Here is a 20,632-nt window from a genome sequence, read left to right as displayed (position 1 = left end):
GAATCAATCTATATATATATATATATATATATATATATATATATATATATATTAATTATAAAACGAATCTCTTTTAAACAAAAACAAATAAATATAATATTCCTCGATCCTAATTTATACGATTCAATTAATCAAATAACACAAGTATAAAAGATCCAAACGAAATAAATAAAATCAATGTCAATAATATATATCCCTCTTTACTAACCCGATCTCAAAGCCTGATTTGAAAAAAGAAATCTATATAAAATATACACACACACACATATATATATATATAATTTTCGATCCCTAAAAAAGAAGTCAAGTCATGAAGATATATAAAACACGAGAAGATAAAGCTCGATTAAATCAATGACAATGAAAAGATCTAATCTCCTTTGAGATATCCTCTCCCTCTCTCTCTCTCTTTTTCTGGCTTCTTCTTATAAGAAAAAAAAGAGAGAATGAACGAAAGAGAAAGAGAAAGATTTAGTCTCGCGTGTGTGTACTACACGATATCCCTCAAATCCCACAGACTGTATATAACGCGTAATCCACCGGTCTATTCTATGCGACGTGCATAGGCTTCGTGTATCGAGAACCGGTAATATACGAACATAGTCCATAATGCGGATCGACGTATACACGAACACGCAACACGATGCACCCTCTCTCTCTCTCTCTCTCTCTCTCTTTCTCTCTTTCTCTCTTTCTCTCACACTCTCTCTTCATCGACGACATCACCAGTAACATTGCTATCCCCATTCAATATTGTAGCTATATACTGTACCGCTAGATATATGTGTATATATATATATATACGTTGATGATGCGTCGCGTCAAAAGGAAGACCCGGCAGGACGAAAAGGATCGTTCGTCGTACTAGGTTTATACTCATCCTCCCGCGATTTTCAATAGGCTGGGATCAACGTCCTTGGAGAATATCGAAAGGAATCGGAACGATTCGACAAATTCTAGACAAATCCGATAATCCGACTCGTTCTAATGAGAAAACTCTCTGATAGTCTTTCTCTCTCTCTCTCTCTCTTTTTTTTTTCTTTTTTTCTTCTTATCGAAAATCGTCATTTAGGTATGTCAGCTCCCGCGATCGTTGTATCCTTATAATTACAGATATATATATATGTGTGTGTGTGTGTGTGTGTGTAAAAGATTTGATCGAAAAAAAGAAAAGAAAAAACAAGAAAAAGAAAAAAAATTAGTTAGTATCCATGTATTATAATTATTAATACGTACGTAATCTTTTTTCAAAAGAGAAATCTTTCATACCTACACTATTATCTTATTAAATTAATTCTCTTTTCACATCGACGATAATTACGATGCTAAATTATAGCTTGTATTATCGAACGTTCAAAGATCTATGGAAAAATTTTACCCATCTCCAAAATGTTATTAATTAAATTAATTTATTATCTCTAGATATGTCTACTCGAAAAAAAAATAAAAAAAATAAAAGAGAAAGAGAGAAAGAAAGGGAAAAAAAAGAAAAAAAGAATCTTATTTTGTTGCTGTTTCTTTATCCTTTTTTCTTTCCCTTTTTTTTTTCTTTTGCTATTAAGAAATAATTAGCTAGTTACGTTGGGATCATTAGATCTCGGTAAAAGATTTAACAAGAAATTTGAAGGAAACAGACGGAGAAAAAAAGAGAGAAAGAGAGAGAGAGAGAGAGTGTGGACGTTTGATGATGCTTATGGTTATTTGTAGAACATTATTATTCTTTTTCTTCTATTTCGATGAGTATCTTTAAGCCGGTTTTATATAACGGACGTTTACATCGATATCGACTTGTACAGTATACAAGAAATAAAGAGAGAAAGAGAAAGAATGAAAGAAAGAACGAACGAAAGAAAAAAAAAAGAAAGAAATAAAGAAAAAGATAGAGACAGAGATAGAAAGATAGAGAGATAGAGAGAGAGATACAGAGATAGAGAAAGAAAGAGAGAAAGAGATAGATAGATAGATAGATAGATAGAGTAACACATTCAGTTAACACACACTGGACGAAACAACATGGCCGCGGGTGGATCTCCATAACGAGCACGGTGACTTGCACATCCGACCCAGAACGCATTAGCCGTATTTGCATTTAATTGCCGGTTGTTTGTTTGACGTCCGCGCAAGCGAGCGAGCGAGCGAACGAATGAGCGAATGAACGAGCGAGTAAGCGAGTAAGCGGCGGAATTAGAAACGCGAGGGCATAGACCGACGACGTCGATCGTCGTCGCTGCTGCATTTCGCGGCTTCTGAATGAACGCGCGATATCTTTCTAATATTTCATCTCGAATTCGATCCTATCGATAGGAACATTCCTCTTATTCTATCCATTTTGTTCGTTATATCATTTAATGATCGTAAGAAATTCCTAAAGTAATATTTTGTGATCTTTTGGATAAATATATGGCGGACGAATTTCTGATAAAAAGTTAGGAATTTTGTTTGACATATATAGATATCTAATTTAGATATAATATATATATATATATATTTTTTTTTTTTTGATTCTAGATATTTTTTCTCTCTCTTTTTATAAAACACGAAAGCTCCAGTTTTATTAACGAAAGTCGATCGTCGAAAAAATGAGCTTCTCAAGCTTTTTACGAGCTTATTAATAAATCGGGAAAAAGGAGAAAGAGAAGAAATCGAAACGCGTCCTCTCTGTCCCTCTCCCCTTTTCTTTTTTAATTGAAACTCGATTATCAACGAACGAACGAACGAACGAACGAACGAACGAATAAACGAAAATCGACGAATACAAAAATATTTCAATAATAATAATAATAATAATAATAACAACAACAACAACAACAACACAAAGAAAAAACGACGACGAATGCATAGACGCACAGAAGCATCGATAAATGACGAGAGGGCCGACGGAGGGGGAAGAGAGCGAAAAAAAATCAAAAAAAAAAGAAAAGAAAAAAAAAGAAATGAGAATATACAAAAAATATATCGTTAAGGTATACACATACTATACTTCCAATTTTGAAATGGAAAGCTTCGAAAAAGAGGCACGTTCCCAAAGGTATCTCCGTATCGCTTGCTATTACGTGCTTGCACGTATTTCGTCGGACGGGTCTGACGGTATATAATATATACCTATACATACATATATATATACACCTATATATATACATGCATATATATATATATATATATCGGTTATGTAGTATCCTTCCTAACTGAATCTCTTCTCTCGGAGGAACTCTTCTCCATCGTTCCCTTCCTCTTTGGCCATGTTACTTGAGACTTACTCGTCTCGTTTATCTCTCTCTCTCTCTCTCTCTCTCTCTCTATCTGTATCTCTCTACCTCTCTCTACTTCTCTATCTCTCTCTCTCTCTCTCTCTCTCTCTCTTTATCTATCTATCTCTATCTCTATCTCTCTCTTTCTCACTTCCGCCAGCCCCACCCGTCCCTTCGGGCAACCAATCCCGAGTAAAGTTTGTTACACAACTCGAGGAACTTTCGAAAATGGTCTGCCTCCGCCAAGTAAGCTGTTCTTGGCTCCCTCGTTAGCTAGACTTTCCGTCTTTGCCACGGGACTTTGCAGAAACCACAACGGGCACGATATCTACGCCTTGCTCTTGTAAAGTTCCCACTTCGAATATTCTTACATCGAGACCGTAACTGTTAACCATAACTGTAATCGTAATCGTAATCGTAATTGTAATCGTAATCGTAATCGTAATCGTAATCGTAACTACGAATGTGGACGATTTGTGGACTGTGAACTTTGAACTTTAAATTGCCCTCCCTCCAGTCTATTTTCGATAGTTTTATTCGAGTATTGACTTTCTTTCTCTTTTTTTTTTTTTGGTTCCTTTTTCCCAACGCATCGCGAATCGATTTTTCTTAAAATCATGCGAAGAGATCTTCGATTTAGGTTACATATGTATTAGAATAAAATACAAGTATCTATATTGTAAACAACTCACCGTTCGTGTCGTTATATATTTACTTGAAAATGGCGATGAATTTCTTCGACAATCGTATAATAAAATCGTATGTGGTCTAACGTTTGACGATGGGGCCTGCAAAAGAAATAAATTCATTTTTAATAGATCCCTAATCAATATTTTTACTCGTTTCATTGGTATCAGAGTTATCGAATAATAAAAATAATTGCTACGATTTGAAGATATTGATACGAGTGATAATTAATCGCAATACCGTTTTCTTAATTAGGTTATATCGTTAATAGATACTATTATTTCGAAATAATATATTAACGCGATTCGAAGAAATATAACAATTACCTGATTTGTCTTTATGGATATTGCGTAACTGATTTCTAACCGTGTTACGATTTCTAACAATAAAATTAAACAAAAGAAACGATAAAATTAAATCCGTAACGGAAAGTACTCGAAAAGTCGCGAAAACCGTTACACTTCATTCGCGTTCTACGTTACCGACTAATTCGCGTAGCTACTCCACAAGATGGAGGAGTTAGATTACTCGATCGATAATTCGATAAGGTAGTATGTTACTTTATTGAGATGAAATATAAAAAAATATACGTACGCTCAACTATATCGAAAAAATTAATAACTTTTAAAAAGAATCATTTTCGTTAATGAAAACGATATAAAATCGATCATTTAATTTTTGTTAAATCACTCGGAAAAAGCTTAATTCTATTGGCGGGAAAAGCGTGCATTTTCAAAACGAGTTAGTAGGAAATTCATCGTTTTCAGATTGAGAGCACTGTTTCTGATACTCGATGGTGGGAATGTAACGTTGATCAGTATTTTTTCATGAGAAACGTTCTAACGAAACTTTAATTTTTTTTCCATAATCCACGAGAGAGGAGAGAGAATGGAATATGCTGATTTTGAAGCTTACTATATGCGTGTGAAATAACACTGGAAGTGTTAGTATGGCTTTCTTTGTACTTTTTAAGATATGTCTTGTACAACTTGAGAATAGGTGAGTTGTTTTAATCAATCTTCACGTATACTGATTAACTTTTTCCTTATCGATGCATACATCATCGTCTCGTATTTGCAATTTGTTTTCGTAACTCGATAATAAACGCACACAATTGATTTCTAATTTGACTTTCTTATTGAACGTTCCTTTATGTTCTTGTATATATAACATACGTAGATTAGTATATTTTAACGAACATTTAATCCAATTGCGAAACGTATCTTTAATTCTTTCGATGTATATCACTCGTAAATTTTTTATTTATTAACATTAATTTCATTGATTTCATTGATTTATTTTGTTCTTTTATTGTTTTCAGTTACTGAATTTAATATAATACTATTGTAGATATTAAAAGAAACGGTACATAAGATAAACATGGCAGTGCATAGACAGGAAAAAGATTATACGGTTGTAAATCTTATTCGTCAAAGGGAAATACAAGTACGACTATTAAATTGTTTTACGTCGATCTCCACGCCGTACATTCATTTCCATTCGTTATTTATTTGACCTTATTTTATATAGGAATCTATAGCGCATACAGTCTCTCAAAAATTACACGTCACCGAAGACCTAGTACTACGATTGGGATTGGAAAAAGAATTGAACGGTCACTCTGGTTGTGTTAATTGTTTAGAATGGGATGAAACAGGAAAGTACGTATCGTTTTGTTCTATCTCGCTGAAACAAAGTCGACGTAAATTTAACGATAATTTATCTGTTCCAACGATAAATAATTTCCAAATATGTTTTCAGAGTGCTAGCTTCTGCCTCGGATGATACAAATATTATACTATGGGATCCATTTCGTTATGAAAAAAAGTTAGTTATTCATACGGGACACCGTGGAAATATATTTTCTGCAAAGGTATATATATATATATTATTTGATAAAAAATATTCTTATTATGATCAGTCGGTCGATCTATTTATAAAGCAATTTATTGATTTGTAGCAGAAAACATGATACTTCCACTTTGTCGAGCTGAGCTAAGTTATGACCTCATTATAATCAATATTTGTTTCTAGTTCATGCCAAAGACAAATAATAATGTGTTGGTATCAGGGGCAGCTGATTGTAAAGTACAAGTACACGATCTTAGTCTCACGGAACCGATCCTTGCATGCTATTGTCATCTAGGACGTGTTAAACGTATAGCTACGATAGGAAGTATACCTTCGTTATTTTGGAGCGTGGCCGAAGATGGTTTGGTACTGCAGTACGATATACGTGCACCACATACGTGTGAAAATAACGAGCCTAACGTACTTATAAACTTGGTGAATCACATGGGAAGATCAGCGGAAGGAAAATGCATCTCTATAAATCCTAAGAGACCAGAATTGATAGCTATTGGGGCTAACGATGCTTACATACGGATGTATGATCGTAGAATGATCAAACATTCTCAGGTTTTGAGTATTAAATAATTACTATCTATATCTTATATCTTATCAGATAGATGTGAAAAAACATTTTCTATGTACTCCATAATATCTACAGGTTCCAATTGTTTTTCCTCACGTTGACTGGGACAGGAGACATCTTAGCTTCATTCGAAGCGGCGAAGGTGATCCGGAGGATAATGTACCATTGGGTTGTGCACAGTATTTTATCGCGGGTTCGTTCGTACGATCAGAGATAGCGTACGCGGCTCCTTTGTACTTACTCCTCCTTTTTGATGCCTGTTACATGATCTCTCTAACGGAGACTATTCTTTAACATTAAATAGGCCATCTGCACTCACGTCCGCGTGATGGTAATAGAAGCCTTACAGCAACATATTTGACCTTTAGTGCCGATGGGAATGAATTGCTAGTTAATATGGGCGGAGAACAGATTTATTTGTATGATATCAACAATTCAAAGAATTCGAAAATATTTCAAAGTTACAATGTTAAAAGTGTTTCAGGTGATTATAGTTTATACGTTTTTTTTTTTTTTAACTACACGTAACGTAATATAGGTCTCTTGTCGTTTGTAAATGCATAATAATTTTTTTTTTCTTTTTTACAGAGACGAATGAAAAAGATTCAAAATCAAAAAATGGTTGTATAGAAAACTGTGATGTTAATCTTGCTAATACAAATATTAGAACTCTGCCTCATCATGTTGAAGAATTAAAACGTCAGGTATATTTGTTATATCGTAAGTGAATTTAATGTTATACGTATTTATCCAATTATATTTTTGTTATTACAGGCTAATGAAGGCTTTGAACAACAAAAATATACTATAGCAATCAATTTATATAATAAAGCTATTAGTTACTGCCCCACAGCAGCTGTACTTTTTGCTAACAGAGCTGCAGCATTTATGAAACGCGCTTGGTAAATAAACGATTGTTAATACAACAATTTATATATTTACAATTCAGAAAGAAAACATTCATATAAGCGGAAAGAACATTTTTAAAGCATTAACATTTCCATAAACTCAATAATAATACGATTTATAGGGATGGTGATACTTATGCTGCTTTACGCGATTGTCGGACGACTTTGCTTCTTGATCCGCAACATGTAAAGGCACATTTTAGGTAAAAACAAAACAAAAAAAATTATTCCATCTCCGAGGTCAAATCTACGTAATTTTATTTTGTTGTAAATATATACATGTACAATATTTATGCAGGTTAGCACGATGTTTATTTGATCTAAATAGATCGGTCGAAGCTGAAAAAGTTATTAAAAATTTCCTATGCAAATTTCCTGAGTATGCATCCAACTCTGCGTGCAAAGCTTTGAAAATGGATATTAAGGAAGCTATCGATTCTGGTTTGTTTACAATGAATTTTACTTTTAACAAGATATAAATTTTAATCGTTTACCAAATATTTGTATTCCTCAGGAAGGGACATCGATAGTTTCGAACAAGATCTTTCACGAATCTCAGGCTATGAGAAAGAATGGAGAAGCAATACTATAGATTATAAAATGAGATTTTGCGGTCATTGTAACACTACAACAGACATAAAAGAAGCTAATTTTTTTGGAAAGTATGTGAGAAAATTATTCGAGTCATCTATAATAATAACTTAATAAGTAACAATAAAAAAATTATGTTAAATGTTATTTAAGCAATGGACAATATATAGTTGCTGGATCGGACGATGGTTCCTTTTTTATTTGGGATCGGAATACAACAAATATTATACGTGTACTAAGAGGTGATGATAGAATTGTAAATTGCCTTCAGCCACATCCATCGACATGTCTATTGGCAACAAGTGGCATAGATCCAGTTATCAGATTGTGGAGCCCGCTACCAGAAGTAAATATTTTAATATTTCTTATAAAACTACTACAATTGGATTATATTATTAAAAAGAAAAAAGAACTAATTTCTTATTGAAATAAATTCTAGGATGGCAGTATTAACGACAGGGAAATAAAAAATTTGGAAGATGCTGCATCGGCAAATCAAATACGTATGAATAGAGATCCATTTGAATTAATGCTCATTAACATGGGTTATAGATTTCCAGTTGAACAACCCGAAGAGAATGAACCTAACGAAGAAATTGATGATCAAAACGATCAACCGATTGTTCACCCTTTAAATTGTAGACCAAGCTAAGCCTTCGAGAAAAGAGAAAAGAAACTAATGTCGATTATTTGATAAAATTTTCTCATCAAAAAATATCGCACGCCTTATATTCGTAATATATCTTATTTCATTTTAATTAGACCCCATTTTTAGTTTCACCACACTTCTTTTATTATTATTTCTTTATGTTTGGTATTAATTTAGATATTCTAAAAGTCCGCACATCACATTCTACTCTCTATTTAATCGAAAGATTTGTTTTTGAACGATGATAGAGAAAAAAATGTACAGAAGAAGAAAATTAATATATAATTTTTGTTTCTGCAAATTGTATTTAATAAAATCTAATGTACTAGTTTTACTATTTGTTAGTTAATCTTACCTTTGTTTCATATATATATATATATATACACCAGGATACACAGATGTATAATTTATATAAGAAAATATTCTCCTATCGCAAGCACGTAGAGTAATCGATTAAGTTGAAGGAACGAGTTCCCATAAATTTTGTAAAGTACTTCCTTCTCTAGGATCTTCTATGGCCAATCCCAATTGATTCGAAAAATTAGGTTTCCTCTGTGTTGAACCTCCTTCAAAAAAATAATAACCTATAACATCAGAAATATCGCCCTGATTATCTTGTATTTCGTTGAAACGTTCTGGATGAATTTCTTCTTCCATCGGTCCCTATAATTAAAACCTTTCTATATCCGAAGAAAAAATATCGAAATATATTATTTTATAGCTTTACATCGAATAAACTTTACCTGATATTCAAGAGTATAATCTACGCCGAAGATCGGTGACTTCTTATACGCTGCTATTAATATATTAATTTCTTTATGAAGAGTATTAAGTTTTTCTATTGGATTTATACGAAATCCTAAAATATATCCATTGTTAGTTTCGTCGCTTAATACTACTAAAGTCGCTCCAAATTTAGAGTTTCTAATCGTAACCTAAAAACAAACTACTCTTCGTAAGCAGTGATATACATGTGTATAGATACATAAGTAAATACGCATGACAAACATACAGTCATGAAATATGTATATACAGAGATGTATAACTCATCGATTACTTACACTAGCAATCGATAGATATGGCATCGATACATTAAATTGATTATTCATATCTGCATACCATACAAGTCGAATATTCGTAACTATGAAAGTTCCGACATTTCCCTAAAATGTTTATCGTCGATATTTACATCATTTTTATTTTTCAAAAAAGAAAAGAAAATACCCAATAAAAAAACAAAGGTAACGATATGTAACCTGTTCCACAGATAAATTCCAAACATCTGGTATACTCGAATGAACTTTTTCGTGTGGCAATAAAGTCAATCTATTTTCATTGACAATACCACTTCTTAATTTGATTTCTCGATAAATTTTAGACGACGTGTAAGCTCTGCATATACAAATTATTAATTAATTTATTATTCATATTATTATTATTATCATTATTAAAATATTATTCTGATTAACCAAAAAATAAATTCGCACCTATATACACCAATAACCGAGGTATAATGTCTAGTACTTATCGAGTTTAAATTTGTGAATATAAATTCGTATTGACTATTTCGGAAAGATGTTAAAATGTGTAAAGCTTGTGTGTGTCCACCTTTAACCTATAAATAAAATATATATATATATATACACACATATATATATATATCATAATTTTTTTAAACGTAATATACAATATTTTTTATAAACCTAAACGAAGGATACTTACTGTGCTTACAGTTTTCGAATTTATTGTAACGAAAGTATTGAAACCAACAGCTGTAAACGATAAAAATTAATTACATCTTTTTTTTCTTTTTTCATAAAAATTAATAGAATCCTAAAATTTATGTCGGTTCGATCATACTTAAATTAATTCTTGGTAGAGACAAGGAATGCCATAAAATTCGCAAATTCGTTACAATTAATCTTCCATTGTCACCAGAGTTTCCCTTCGTGTCTTCTATCATATCGAGTTTGTCTACCATAATTTCACCAACTCGTAATTGCATCTGACTGAATTTATAAAATGACAGATAATCGATATAATTATCATACTATTGATTATTCTATACAAATTCGTTGTTACATTTTCTTTCATTTAATATTTCTAATTAAAAACTCGAATTAAAATATTATATATATATATATATTTATATATTCAAGGCCAAGAAATTAAATAATAATATTCATAAATAAAATAACAAAGTGCGCCAAAAAAAATATTTCACAAATGTGCCAGTTTTATGAAATTATTATTCTGATAAAATAATTACGTGTAAAATACATCGAATCTTATCTCTTTATCTTGCCACATTATCACGTGTTTGATAACGTTCTAAAAACCTGTAAGAGTTTTAATTGATGAACTTAATAAAACACCAAATTGAGAACGTTCTTCGTCAATACCTCAATGCTACATAACATATACATATAGAGTATACGCACAATGAGTATCGCCATGTTGCGTGGTTACGAAATGGCGCCAATTTTTAAATCTCGCAACATAAAACTCTACACATTTGTTAGGCAAATATAAAGTAAATATTTGAATCTTATATATACGCATACAGAGAATTTAAAAATTTAATAATTTTTTAAAGCTAAAATGTGGTTAATAAAGAAAATTATCATTAAAAATAGTATGTAAGTATTTTTAAACAATTATAAATGTGCAGCTATACACGTTATTCGCGTATCAATCTATGAAACATATATGAAATAGTTTATAATATTATAACAGAATTGTAATTAATTCATTAATAATACAATCGAGCATAATACTAAACTCAAGAAAATATACTATTTAAATAATAAATAATATCGTTTCTTTAATCACACAATATTTGCAATTTTCATTTGAAAAGAACCTTCAATTTCCAAAATTTTATTTTCTATATTTACTATAGAAATAAAAAGAATTTCCACAAAAAAAAAGTATATCACGCATCTCTTGAAGGCAAAAAAAGCATCGTAATACATCATGTATATACATATGTGACCGTACACCGCGCACACACACATACAAGTAGACCCTAAATAAAATTTGTTCTATATAAGGAACTAATATGCATATAGACAATTTTTGGCAATATCAATGGTAACATAAAATTTATCAATTCTATTAAATTAAAATATACTGAAAGCTAAGTTGACATTTATATTATTATTATTGTTTTATCAAATCCTTGTTCTCAAATACCTTACAAAAAGGCAGACTATTATTATTATTATTATTATTATTATTATTATTATTATTATTATTATTATATTATTATTGTTGTTGTTGTTGTTGTTGTTGTTGTTGTTGTTGTTGTTGTTGTTGTTGTTGTTTTTGTTGTTATACTTATGAGAATTTGTATACTCGTGTATTTTTGTTCTTCTTTCTTTTTCTTTTCGTTTAAATGATATATGTTGATTTGTGTAAAGAAAGTATGATATTATGTCCATTCAAATGTTCTTACTCACATACGTACGATTTCGACACCGGACTATGTACTTATGTTATTAGTATCGGTATTTATGTCAGTTGATACAGAAAAACTATCACCAGGATTATTATTCTGTTCATTTTCAGCTGTATTATAACTAGAAAATGAACAAGCAGGTGCGCTTCTAGGCATTACTGCTGCTGCTTCAGGAAGAAGCGATGTACGTTCTGTCGCACTTCCCCATGCTTGTTGATAAGCACTTCGTCCTCTAATTCTGCGACTTAATGATGATCCAACAACTCCTAAATGTTCTTTAATATCGTTATGTACATCGGAAACATCCCACATTGCCCTGTATAAAAACACATGCACACACGTATACATATAATTTCTATTTAACGCATTAATTAATTATATATATATTTGCAACACTAATTTAAATTTGATACAACTAATTACGAACAATAAGTGATTCATACCTAAATGCATCCCACCAAGCTTGACTCTGTGCTAAATTTACAAATGGTTTATATGTAAAACTGTAATGATGTGCTACCGCAGCTAAAAACATTTCGATGCAAATGAAAAAATCTTGTAATTTGGAAGATATATTTCTTATAATGTGAGTGTTCTCTGTTTTAAATATACTTGATATTACATCAAAGTATACTAACAAAGCGATTATAACTCCTTGACTGTAAGAAAAAATTAATGAAATTAATGTGATTGCATAATTATTCTTCTTCTTCTTTTTTTTTTTTTTCATTGTAAAAAAGAACGATTTTTCCATAGCACAAAAAAACTTACAAAAACGAAAAGAAAACGACTGCTTTGATACACAAGAACTTTCCAATTGGTTTCATTGGTTTCAGAGCTTCCGAATTAGCACGATAGAAAAGAACTAAGCAATACATTGCAATAAATTGAGACAAATTATTTAGAGCAATCATGTATGGGAAAGCAACATCTGCTCTAAATTCTCCTTCTCCATATACTCCATTTAGTTCGCATATACTAAAAAGATATAATAATATAAAATGTATCGAACGTTATAAAACGTTTTATGACAGTGCGAGCTATTTATAAAGTAAAAAAAAAAAAAAAATCACATATTAATTCAATAATACTTACAAAGATACTAAAGTTGATATAGGCCTAACTGCTGTGTATTGTAAAATACCATGTTTGCACATATGTACAAATTCTCGTCCCATTTCCCAATCAGGAAGACAACATAAAGGAAACATGTGATGTACCTGAGGAGACATTTCTAATCTGTGTTCTAATTGATGATCTGCATTTAGATAGGCCAACAGATACATCATAAAATTATATATCACGTATGCCTCATAACACTCTCTTAAACTATCCACATATATACTGCCTTCAGGATATACAAGTCCCAACCACTACAATATCAATCCAATAAACCATAAAAAAAAATATATATATATATATAGATATATGTAATTTTTGAAGATTACTTTAAGATTTACTCACAGCATTTACCGCATAAATAGGTACCATCCATAATATTCTAAACAAATCGAAAATATTTGTTAAATAATTATACTATAAAAAATTATATGTACATATACACAAAATAACACATTATACCTAATGATATATTTTTGTAACCTAGGCTGAGTGTAATATATCATATGTTGGACGATTTCATAAAAAGCGATAGGTAATGCCAATAATACAAACGCTCCACCCACTAATGCACCTTGATCTTGTTTATTAAAATCAGTCTTAATAGAATTAGCTATTAAAACTGGTACTAATATAACAATTAAGAGAGCATACAAGCAAGTCAAAACTGGTAATATCCATAATCTCCATCGTCTACAGATTGAAGCCATTGCTTTTATATGATGTACAATATTTCACATACTTTTGTAACGTGTGTACTTTCATACTGAAAATAATAAATTCTTCTATATATCAAACTATTATAAATCATTATTTGAACGAATATAAAATGAGTACAGTATATCAAAGTCTACCAATTTTATCGCTCGACTGATAAGACGTTATTTACTTTCGTAAAAATCATATAATAGGATATTAACAGCATTCATCGTTAAAAAATAGGAGGATGTTGAGATAATATAAACACTTTAGTCACTACTATATCGTTAATAAAATTGTGAACAGATAAAAACACTAGGAGAAATCGGTTAACAATGACAGTTTAATGTCAATCATTTTAACCTCTTCTTTCGAACAACGTTAATCAATTTACATTGATATTATTTCTTCTTGAAATTTATTGCATTTATCTATACGACATAAATCTTCTAAAAATATAACGTGTTTATCAAAATATATATTATTTACAAAGTAACAATTCCACCATCACAAACATATATTTTATGGATCGGATAAAAACTAACATAATTAACTTCAACTAGTGCGTCCCTGTGACAGTGACTCGCACATCGATAGTACTAATATCGAGAAAAAAAATCGACCAATCATAATGGACCTTTTTCTAAAAATCTTTTCGACCTTGGCATAAATTATCGAATAATTATTTAAAATAATATATCTGCTATTGATTGTCAAGAAATTTCTACATAAACAAATAAATATAAATATTTACCTAATTATTCGGTCAAGTCCGATTTATTTTTTATACTTTCGTGAAAGAAGCGACGTCTGTACGAGCTTGATGTAAATGTTCTGTATGTAAAGAAAATAATATATTTATTTATCTAATTTTATATATATATAATAATAAATATTATCTATTGATATGTGTATATATGTATATAATATTACAAGAAATAAATTTCCAAACGTAAAAGTCCTAGTATAAAATTTTGAAATTCTGATTGGTCGTTATTAGCGAAGATATGAGAATTGACCAATCAAGATTCAGCATAGTGAACCTATCTTTATATGTTGTAACTTCTCTTCATATGTTTAAATTCAATTTTTTTTATTGTAAAAAATTTTTATGCTTTATTAAATTATACGAAAAAAGGAATAATTTTATGTTTATACATATCTATATACATTATATTAATGTTATATTCTGTACAATAACTATATAGCATGATTTATTTTATTGGCTCATTCAAAGATACTGTAGTTTGGTTTTCATCATTTTGTGGAACTTTGTTCATTTTAGCTAATATCTTTTCTTCCTTTAATTTCTTTTTAGCCATTTTCAACTTCTTTTTCTGTTCCTTTTCTTTTTCTGCCATTACTGCTTTAAATTTCTCATCATTTACGGATACGCCATATCCAAGTAGATCTCTAACTTCTTCTATTAAACGTTCTTTATTTTTCTTTGCTTCTAACATATCCGCTTCTTTCTTGGCAAGTCTTGTATTCAAATCATTTATCCATTTGTCCAGTTTGGCCATTTTTTGAGATATATCAGCTTCTCTACAAAATTTTGTAAGAGATCGATGTAGATTATCCTCAAAAAGAACAGTATATATATTGGAAGCTACTAAGTCTATTTTTTTCTATATATATACAGAAAACAAAAGTATACAATTACAAAAATTTTATACCTAGCCCTTATAGCTTCTGCCTCTTTTCTATTTTTTTCTTTTATTCTATCCCATTCTTCTTGAATACTATATGGATAAGCGACTCTTTCATATTCCTTCATATCTTCGACTTCTTCTGGCGTTGGCCATGCAAACCCTACTGGCACTTCTACCGCTTTCATACCATATCTACCTAATATACGCTTCTTATATTTCACGGTATTATGAAACCATTCTATAGATTCGTCGTAAGGACGTTGACCAAACAATATATTCCTATGGTGTGGATTAAGTCTCGACTTGTTCCTTTTCTTTTCAAGTTCATCATTTTTTTCTTGCTGTTCGAAATCATAAATAGGTGTTTCTTCCGCACTTTCATAAATAGATTTTTCATCGCTAACAATAACATCTTTTTCTGTTTTTGAAGCAAAATATCTACTGCTTAATATATTTTGCCTACGTATATATAAAGATGTATTCAAATTAAATAGCACTTTTAAACTCATCTTTTTAGTATTTTAATATACAATGTAACAGTCAATTTTTCTTTTCTTCCTTATATCACACACAATAATATTATTACAATGATATAATAATTTGATTTTAGGCTACGATTTCATTCATATAAATGCAACATTGTTCATAAAGATGATGGAGAGTGTCGGATTACGTACTACTATCCTTCATTTGTAATGGTGTTACTATCTTATTCGACAAACATATTGTAAATTATTTTATTGAATTAATAATTAATATTAAAAAAAAAAAACATTAAAATATTGCAACGATTTCTTCTATGATTATTATCCAAATAATAATTTATTTTTGTTCTTATATCTATATTTTTCTCTACTAATCGTCTTCATCGAATAGACATATTGCGTCTTGAAACGACCAATCACATCGTAAGAATCATTTTCACGTAAACCAATCAGAATCGATATTATCGTACATAAAGAAAAGCAATTGGACGTAACGATCGAATAAAAATCTACCTAAACATTGAATATTATCTAGAAAGTAGAAAAATTAAGATTAAGAAAAAAAGACAGATTTTATCGTCGCAAATTATTTACAAACTATTACGATTAGAGGTAATTAAAAAAAGTAACGTGAACGGGAGAGCGAGCGCGCGCGAATCAAACGTTATTATAAAAAAATCAAACAATCCAATCGGGGTTTTTTTTTCGACGTAAAAAGATCTTTTGGTAAAAAAGAGAATAGAAATTTTCCATTATCTTGATCATATAAAAGAGCAAGGTCACGTAAAACAGTTTGTACGTTCATAAGCTTATTCGATATCGTTCGTTCGCGATGAACGATAAAGCGCTCTGATGTAATTTGAAAGATTAATATATTAACCATCCGCGTGGGTCCCGAAACAAGTTGTGACTGTGACGACGACGACGACGACGACGACGACGACGATTACGACGATTACAACGACAACAACGACAACAACGACAACAACGACAACAACGACAATATAACGACAATAACGAGGACGACGACGACGACGACGATTCAATCACAACGCAACAACGACCACGACAACGACAACGACAACACATTGACAACGACGACAACGGTGGTGGTAGCAGAAGCAGTAGCAGCGAACGATAGCGGGACAGCTGCGATCGAAGGACATGAATAGGTGTGAGAGAGAAGGAGATAGAAATAAGAGTGTTCTGAGGAAGGCAAAAGGGAGAAGGCCATAAACATACAAGATTGGAACGTTTCTACACTACTTCTATATCCTTTGTGTCTGGATCGGATGAAGGGAAACATGTTATTAAACGGTCAGACTGCAATCATCAAGTTCCTTCCAAAATATTATCTTTACTATCTCGGTTGTATTCGAACGAAACGATAAGAAGAGAAAAAAAAAAGCTTAGCTAATAAGACATTTTCGCGCCGTACGCAACCGACGCGATCTCTCTCTCTCTTTCTCTCTCTTTCTCTCTCTTTCTCTCTCTCTCTCTCTCATCTCTTTCTGTTGTGTGTGTATGTCACACAACGAACAAGATTAATGTTAACTTGGCGTACCCTTCACAGCAATCCTTTTCTTTCTTTCTTTCTTTCTTTCTATTTTTCTTTCTTCCTTTCTTTTTTTTTTTATCTTCTTTTTTATATCGATAAAGACCTTCTACCGTTACGGTTATCTCTCGCGAGCTACGAATTTTCATTCTTTCTCTTCTTCTTTTTTCCCGCGAAAAACTGATGCGCTTAGATTTAGATTGCACGCGTTAAGCCCTCGAAGAGAAATTCATCGAAGTCAAGGTTATATGCGTGCGTCTCTTTCCCCAATGTGTATTGTCAAAATCAGCTGCCATTACTATAGCGTGTTGTACGTACGTACGGATCTGTACTCTTGTCGTCGTGTGAGCGTCGTGTTTCTTTTATTTTACGATATGTGTTCACACTGTGCTGTGTCCCCCGGTATTATTTAGCTTAGTTCATTTTTTTGCATTACCATATTAATTCGATGAAAGAAATTTTACAGCGTTGATTTCCCAATCGAGTTATTGTATTTTCAAATAGAATTGTTTTCATTTCTTTTTTTTTTTGTTTCTTTCCTCTCTTCTTTTCTCTTTTTTTCTTTTTTGCTCTTTATCTCTAAACTGTCTATCTCTGTAGATTTAAAGAATGCATGGGTTTTCATAAGTTTTGTTCTTTTTTCTTTTTTGTTTTTACTTTGGCATGCAATACTATTTAAGAGTTAATGATTTTTTGTTGTTGTTTTATTATTATTATTATTATCATTATCATTATTATTATTATTATTATTATTATAATAATTATTATTATTATTATATAACGCAGGCCTTTATTTTAGTTAACATACAAAATATATTTATAGTATTCTTGTGTATTCTATTTTTGAATGATTAAATTCGTTTCTTGTGTAAAAAAAAGTAATATCTTAAAGTTTATGCGACGTTAATTTTGTCATAAGCGTTTAATAAAGCATCTGGGAATACGATGTGAAGCGAATCGAAGAACAGACTATATCGGTTACAAAAAAGAAGTAAAATTTTATAGCAATATTCGCAAATGCTTTGTTATAATATAGATATAGTTTATGAATATAAAAGAAAACATTTACTTGTATTTATTTATCATTTATATACAATGTACCCCTTTTGCAGGATTTTCTTATAAAGTCTTGCTATGATTGACAAAATTATATGTTTATATATAAACATTCACATGTTCCTCTGTGTTCGTGCATATTTCTTTGTTCCTTGTTTTTTATACACGTATGAGATCTGTTACAGATTGAAGAAGAGAAATCAAAGCGTACAAGCATAGAATAAAACAAAGGAAATATTAAGATTGATTATTCCTATCTTCTCTTTGCTTAAGGGATAAGCAAGCTTAAGGTGATATTTTAAGAAAGATTTACAGTTCTTAAAGGGAGTGTAAGCAACGATTAAACGTAACAGTGGTAAATGCGGTGGTTGAAGGAGAGATGGACCCATCAATGTTTGTTACTTACACCCCTCAAACGAATGGAGTTCCATTGGAATCCAAACTTGCTACCTACATGGTATAAATATCGTTTTGTCTCCGATATACGTATATGAAATAAAAATGATATATAATATAACATGTACTTCGTATTGAATCGTACTTAACGATGTTTGTATTCGAATAGAATCGTCAAAGTCCTGGGACAACACTGAATACTACTGCGGTAACAAAACATCTGTCCAATCTTTCTCTTGATTCGCAAAAGAAAGTAACTGCCAGTCCAGAATTTGTACCAGGAAGAGGTCTAACTGGTAGCAATAGCAGTTCTCCTAATCTTTTCAATAACTCCTATCACTCCCAAGAGAATGTAGGTGGTACAACTTATTTTTATCTTGGCAATGCTGCCACAGATGCTGTTGGAGGGGAAGAAGGAACGGATGGTGTAAGTTATTTTTAAGGATATTTCTTATCACTGTTTACGTACGATTATAACATTTGCACCCACTTAATAAATTTGTAGAGAGCAGAAAATATGTCTACGTGTTATTTTATAATATGACGATTGCTCTTTATTGATTCAGATTGCTACCATGGGAACGGCTCAAGCAGGCTACGTATATCCAGGTACACCAGCTCATTTGCAACCTGTGAAACCAACGAAGACTTCTTCATCGAGTAGCTCCTCTGCCCCTTCCACACCCCCGCCACAAGCAGCTCCTAGCTTTTTTATCAGTGAAAGTATAAGGATGGACATACTTCAAAAAAATGCATTAGTATTAGCTCAACCCGACGTGGTGAGATTTCCTGACCTGCCAAATGAAGTAGACAATTATCACGAGTTATGCCCATTGGAACCTATTCATAAACCAACTTCTACGGTACTTGGATATCAAACTTCAACGTACAAAGCAACAAGTATAAAAAGCGGTACACGTTATTGCTTACGTCGTGTTCATGGTGAGCACCAGTGTAATTGTATAAAATATACCGTCGTTGCATTATTTATTTCCCTATTATAGAAATTGTATTGTATATACTCTTGAAATGTCCTTAGATTTCAGACTCGCAAATACCAAGTGTATGGTTTTGGTTGATATGTGGAAGCGATTAGCGCACACTAATTTAGTTCAATTAAGAGAGGTCTTTACTACAAAGGCCTTTGGCGATCATTGTGCGTAATTGAAAAGTATCCATCGCGTATTTGGATGTACAATGAAATATGTTCCTATACTAATTTAAGTATTATTACAGCCATGGTGTTCGTATATGATTATCATCCTGGATCCGAGACGTTATTAAACAAGCATTTTTCTTCGACCGAATTGAACGGCTATACCGATCCATTTTCTTCGGATCCCAATGCTCCACGACCGTACAGTCATACAAAAAATACTATTCTTAGACAACAACATAGTAGTATGCTTCCTGAAAGCGTTATATGGAGTTATATCATACAACTTACTGCCGCACTTCGTGTCATTCACGCTGCTGGTTTGTATTAATTACTCTAATCTAACAATACGCTTGTCCTTAGCATCGTTATTACAATAAAAATAAACGCATTTGGCAGGCTTGGCATACAGGTGTTTGGATCCCACCAAAGTATTACTAACGTCACGTACACGGCTTCGTTTGAGTTGCGTCGCTATACCGGACGTTGTTACATTCGATGGAACAGCAACAAATCCACTTACACTCATACCTCATT

General features: G+C 31.5%; 6 protein-coding genes across 21 annotated transcripts in view; 2 read left to right on the top strand and 4 right to left on the bottom strand.

The window, feature by feature from the left end:
- The window catches only part of LOC127069279 (SKI family transcriptional corepressor 2), a 95,980-nt gene extending 91,594 nt beyond the window's left edge, over window positions 1-4,386 (bottom strand). For both annotated transcript variants that reach the window (XM_051006096.1, XM_051006102.1), the window contains exons 1-2: window positions 4,262-4,386; window positions 3,941-4,036 (exon numbers count right to left, since the gene is read on the bottom strand). The gene's annotated coding sequence lies outside the window, so the exon portion shown is untranslated. The remainder of the gene's footprint in view (window positions 1-3,940; window positions 4,037-4,261) is intronic.
- A 336-nt stretch (window positions 4,387-4,722) lies between these two features.
- On the top strand, window positions 4,723-8,851 carry LOC127069309 (WD and tetratricopeptide repeats protein 1). Of its 6 annotated transcripts, none has more exons than XM_051006175.1 (14): window positions 4,723-4,878; window positions 5,286-5,381; window positions 5,466-5,596; window positions 5,697-5,808; window positions 5,970-6,356; window positions 6,445-6,562; window positions 6,674-6,853; window positions 6,958-7,073; window positions 7,144-7,271; window positions 7,400-7,480; window positions 7,576-7,718; window positions 7,792-7,939; window positions 8,022-8,214; window positions 8,308-8,851. In XM_051006175.1, the coding sequence occupies exons 2-14, from the start codon at window positions 5,316-5,318 to the stop codon at window positions 8,518-8,520; spliced, it is 2,016 nt and encodes a 671-aa protein (XP_050862132.1). In that variant the 5' UTR covers window positions 4,723-4,878; window positions 5,286-5,315; the 3' UTR covers window positions 8,521-8,851. The 6 variants fall into 6 exon arrangements, with proteins under 6 accessions (XP_050862132.1, XP_050862131.1, XP_050862133.1 ...); XM_051006174.1 differs by having other exon boundaries at window positions 4,723-4,934; XM_051006176.1 differs by having other exon boundaries at window positions 4,723-4,934; window positions 5,257-5,381; window positions 5,970-6,353.
- Window positions 7,515-10,928, bottom strand: LOC127069319 (Bardet-Biedl syndrome 5 protein homolog). Of its 2 annotated transcripts, none has more exons than XM_051006199.1 (8): window positions 10,787-10,928; window positions 10,378-10,526; window positions 10,240-10,289; window positions 10,005-10,132; window positions 9,774-9,909; window positions 9,579-9,680; window positions 9,261-9,452; window positions 7,515-9,180 (listed from the first exon to the last, which is right to left on the bottom strand). In XM_051006199.1, exons 1-8 carry the CDS (start codon window positions 10,825-10,827, stop codon window positions 8,971-8,973), a joined length of 1,008 nt encoding a protein of 335 aa, XP_050862156.1. In that variant the 5' UTR covers window positions 10,828-10,928; the 3' UTR covers window positions 7,515-8,970. The 2 variants fall into 2 exon arrangements, with proteins under 2 accessions (XP_050862156.1, XP_050862158.1); XM_051006201.1 differs by having other exon boundaries at window positions 7,515-9,101.
- On the bottom strand, window positions 10,747-14,644 carry LOC127069316 (transmembrane protein 184C). Of its 6 annotated transcripts, none has more exons than XM_051006194.1 (7): window positions 14,550-14,644; window positions 13,559-13,862; window positions 13,442-13,478; window positions 13,073-13,350; window positions 12,749-12,955; window positions 12,421-12,636; window positions 10,747-12,293 (listed from the first exon to the last, which is right to left on the bottom strand). In XM_051006194.1, exons 2-7 carry the CDS (start codon window positions 13,804-13,806, stop codon window positions 12,002-12,004), a joined length of 1,278 nt encoding a protein of 425 aa, XP_050862151.1. In that variant the 5' UTR covers window positions 13,807-13,862; window positions 14,550-14,644; the 3' UTR covers window positions 10,747-12,001. The 6 variants fall into 6 exon arrangements, with proteins under 6 accessions (XP_050862151.1, XP_050862149.1, XP_050862150.1 ...); XM_051006192.1 differs by lacking the exon at window positions 14,550-14,644 and adding an exon at window positions 13,934-14,386; XM_051006193.1 differs by lacking the exon at window positions 14,550-14,644 and adding an exon at window positions 13,986-14,386.
- Window positions 14,645-14,882: 238 nt separating this feature from the next.
- On the bottom strand, window positions 14,883-16,452 carry LOC127069321 (growth arrest and DNA damage-inducible proteins-interacting protein 1). The gene is made up of 2 exons (XM_051006203.1): window positions 15,472-16,452; window positions 14,883-15,340 (listed from the first exon to the last, which is right to left on the bottom strand). The coding sequence occupies exons 1-2, from the start codon at window positions 15,954-15,956 to the stop codon at window positions 15,010-15,012; spliced, it is 816 nt and encodes a 271-aa protein (XP_050862160.1). The 5' UTR covers window positions 15,957-16,452; the 3' UTR covers window positions 14,883-15,009.
- Window positions 16,453-16,526: 74 nt separating this feature from the next.
- LOC127069311 (PAN2-PAN3 deadenylation complex subunit PAN3) overlaps window positions 16,527-20,632 on the top strand; it is a 6,762-nt gene continuing 2,656 nt past the window's right edge. The window contains exons 1-7 of one of the 4 annotated variants that reach the window (XM_051006183.1): window positions 16,527-16,544; window positions 18,729-19,000; window positions 19,109-19,366; window positions 19,506-19,881; window positions 19,979-20,095; window positions 20,176-20,415; window positions 20,495-20,632. The exon at window positions 20,495-20,632 is cut by the window's right edge and continues 145 nt beyond it. In XM_051006183.1, coding sequence (XP_050862140.1) covers window positions 18,923-19,000; window positions 19,109-19,366; window positions 19,506-19,881; window positions 19,979-20,095; window positions 20,176-20,415; window positions 20,495-20,632 — 1,207 coding nt within the window. In that variant the 5' untranslated portion in view covers window positions 16,527-16,544; window positions 18,729-18,922. Of the gene's footprint in view, window positions 16,545-16,568; window positions 17,890-18,728; window positions 19,001-19,108; window positions 19,367-19,505; window positions 19,882-19,978; window positions 20,096-20,175; window positions 20,416-20,494 lie in introns of those variants that run through there. The other 3 variants (XM_051006181.1, XM_051006179.1, XM_051006180.1) reach the window with 3 other exon arrangements.

The sequence above is a fragment of the Vespula vulgaris genome, chromosome 15, assembly GCF_905475345.1.
Source record: "Vespula vulgaris chromosome 15, iyVesVulg1.1, whole genome shotgun sequence".
In the NCBI taxonomy this organism is placed as follows: Eukaryota; Metazoa; Arthropoda; class Insecta; order Hymenoptera; family Vespidae; genus Vespula; species Vespula vulgaris.
Note: the sequence above shows the minus strand (reverse complement) of the source record. Positions and strands in the feature narration are given on the sequence as shown.

Coding starts and splice junctions, on each gene's coding strand:
- LOC127069309 (XM_051006175.1), top strand. CDS start 5,316: ATGGCAGTGCATAGACAGGAAAAAGATTATACGGTTGTAAATCTTATT. Junction 5,809..5,969: donor GAAATATATTTTCTGCAAAG/GTATATATATAT, acceptor ATTTGTTTCTAG/TTCATGCCAAAGACAAATAA. Junction 6,357..6,444: donor TGATCAAACATTCTCAGGTT/TTGAGTATTAAA, acceptor TAATATCTACAG/GTTCCAATTGTTTTTCCTCA.
- LOC127069319 (XM_051006199.1), bottom strand. CDS start 10,827: ATGTGGCAAGATAAAGAGATAAGATTCGATGTATTTTACAC. Junction 9,453..9,578: donor CATATCTATCGATTGCTAGT/GTAAGTAATCGA, acceptor GTTTGTTTTTAG/GTTACGATTAGAAACTCTAA. Junction 9,181..9,260: donor ATTATACTCTTGAATATCAG/GTAAAGTTTATT, acceptor TTTTAATTATAG/GGACCGATGGAAGAAGAAAT.
- LOC127069316 (XM_051006194.1), bottom strand. CDS start 13,806: ATGGCTTCAATCTGTAGACGATGGAGATTATGGATATTACCAGTTTTG. Junction 12,956..13,072: donor ATATCAACTTTAGTATCTTT/GTAAGTATTATT, acceptor ATATCTTTTTAG/TATATGCGAACTAAATGGAG. Junction 12,294..12,420: donor GCTTGGTGGGATGCATTTAG/GTATGAATCACT, acceptor GTTTTTATACAG/GGCAATGTGGGATGTTTCCG.
- LOC127069321 (XM_051006203.1), bottom strand. CDS start 15,956: ATGAGTTTAAAAGTGCTATTTAATTTGAATACATCTTTATATATACGT. Junction 15,341..15,471: donor GCAGAAGCTATAAGGGCTAG/GTATAAAATTTT, acceptor AAAATTTTGTAG/AGAAGCTGATATATCTCAAA.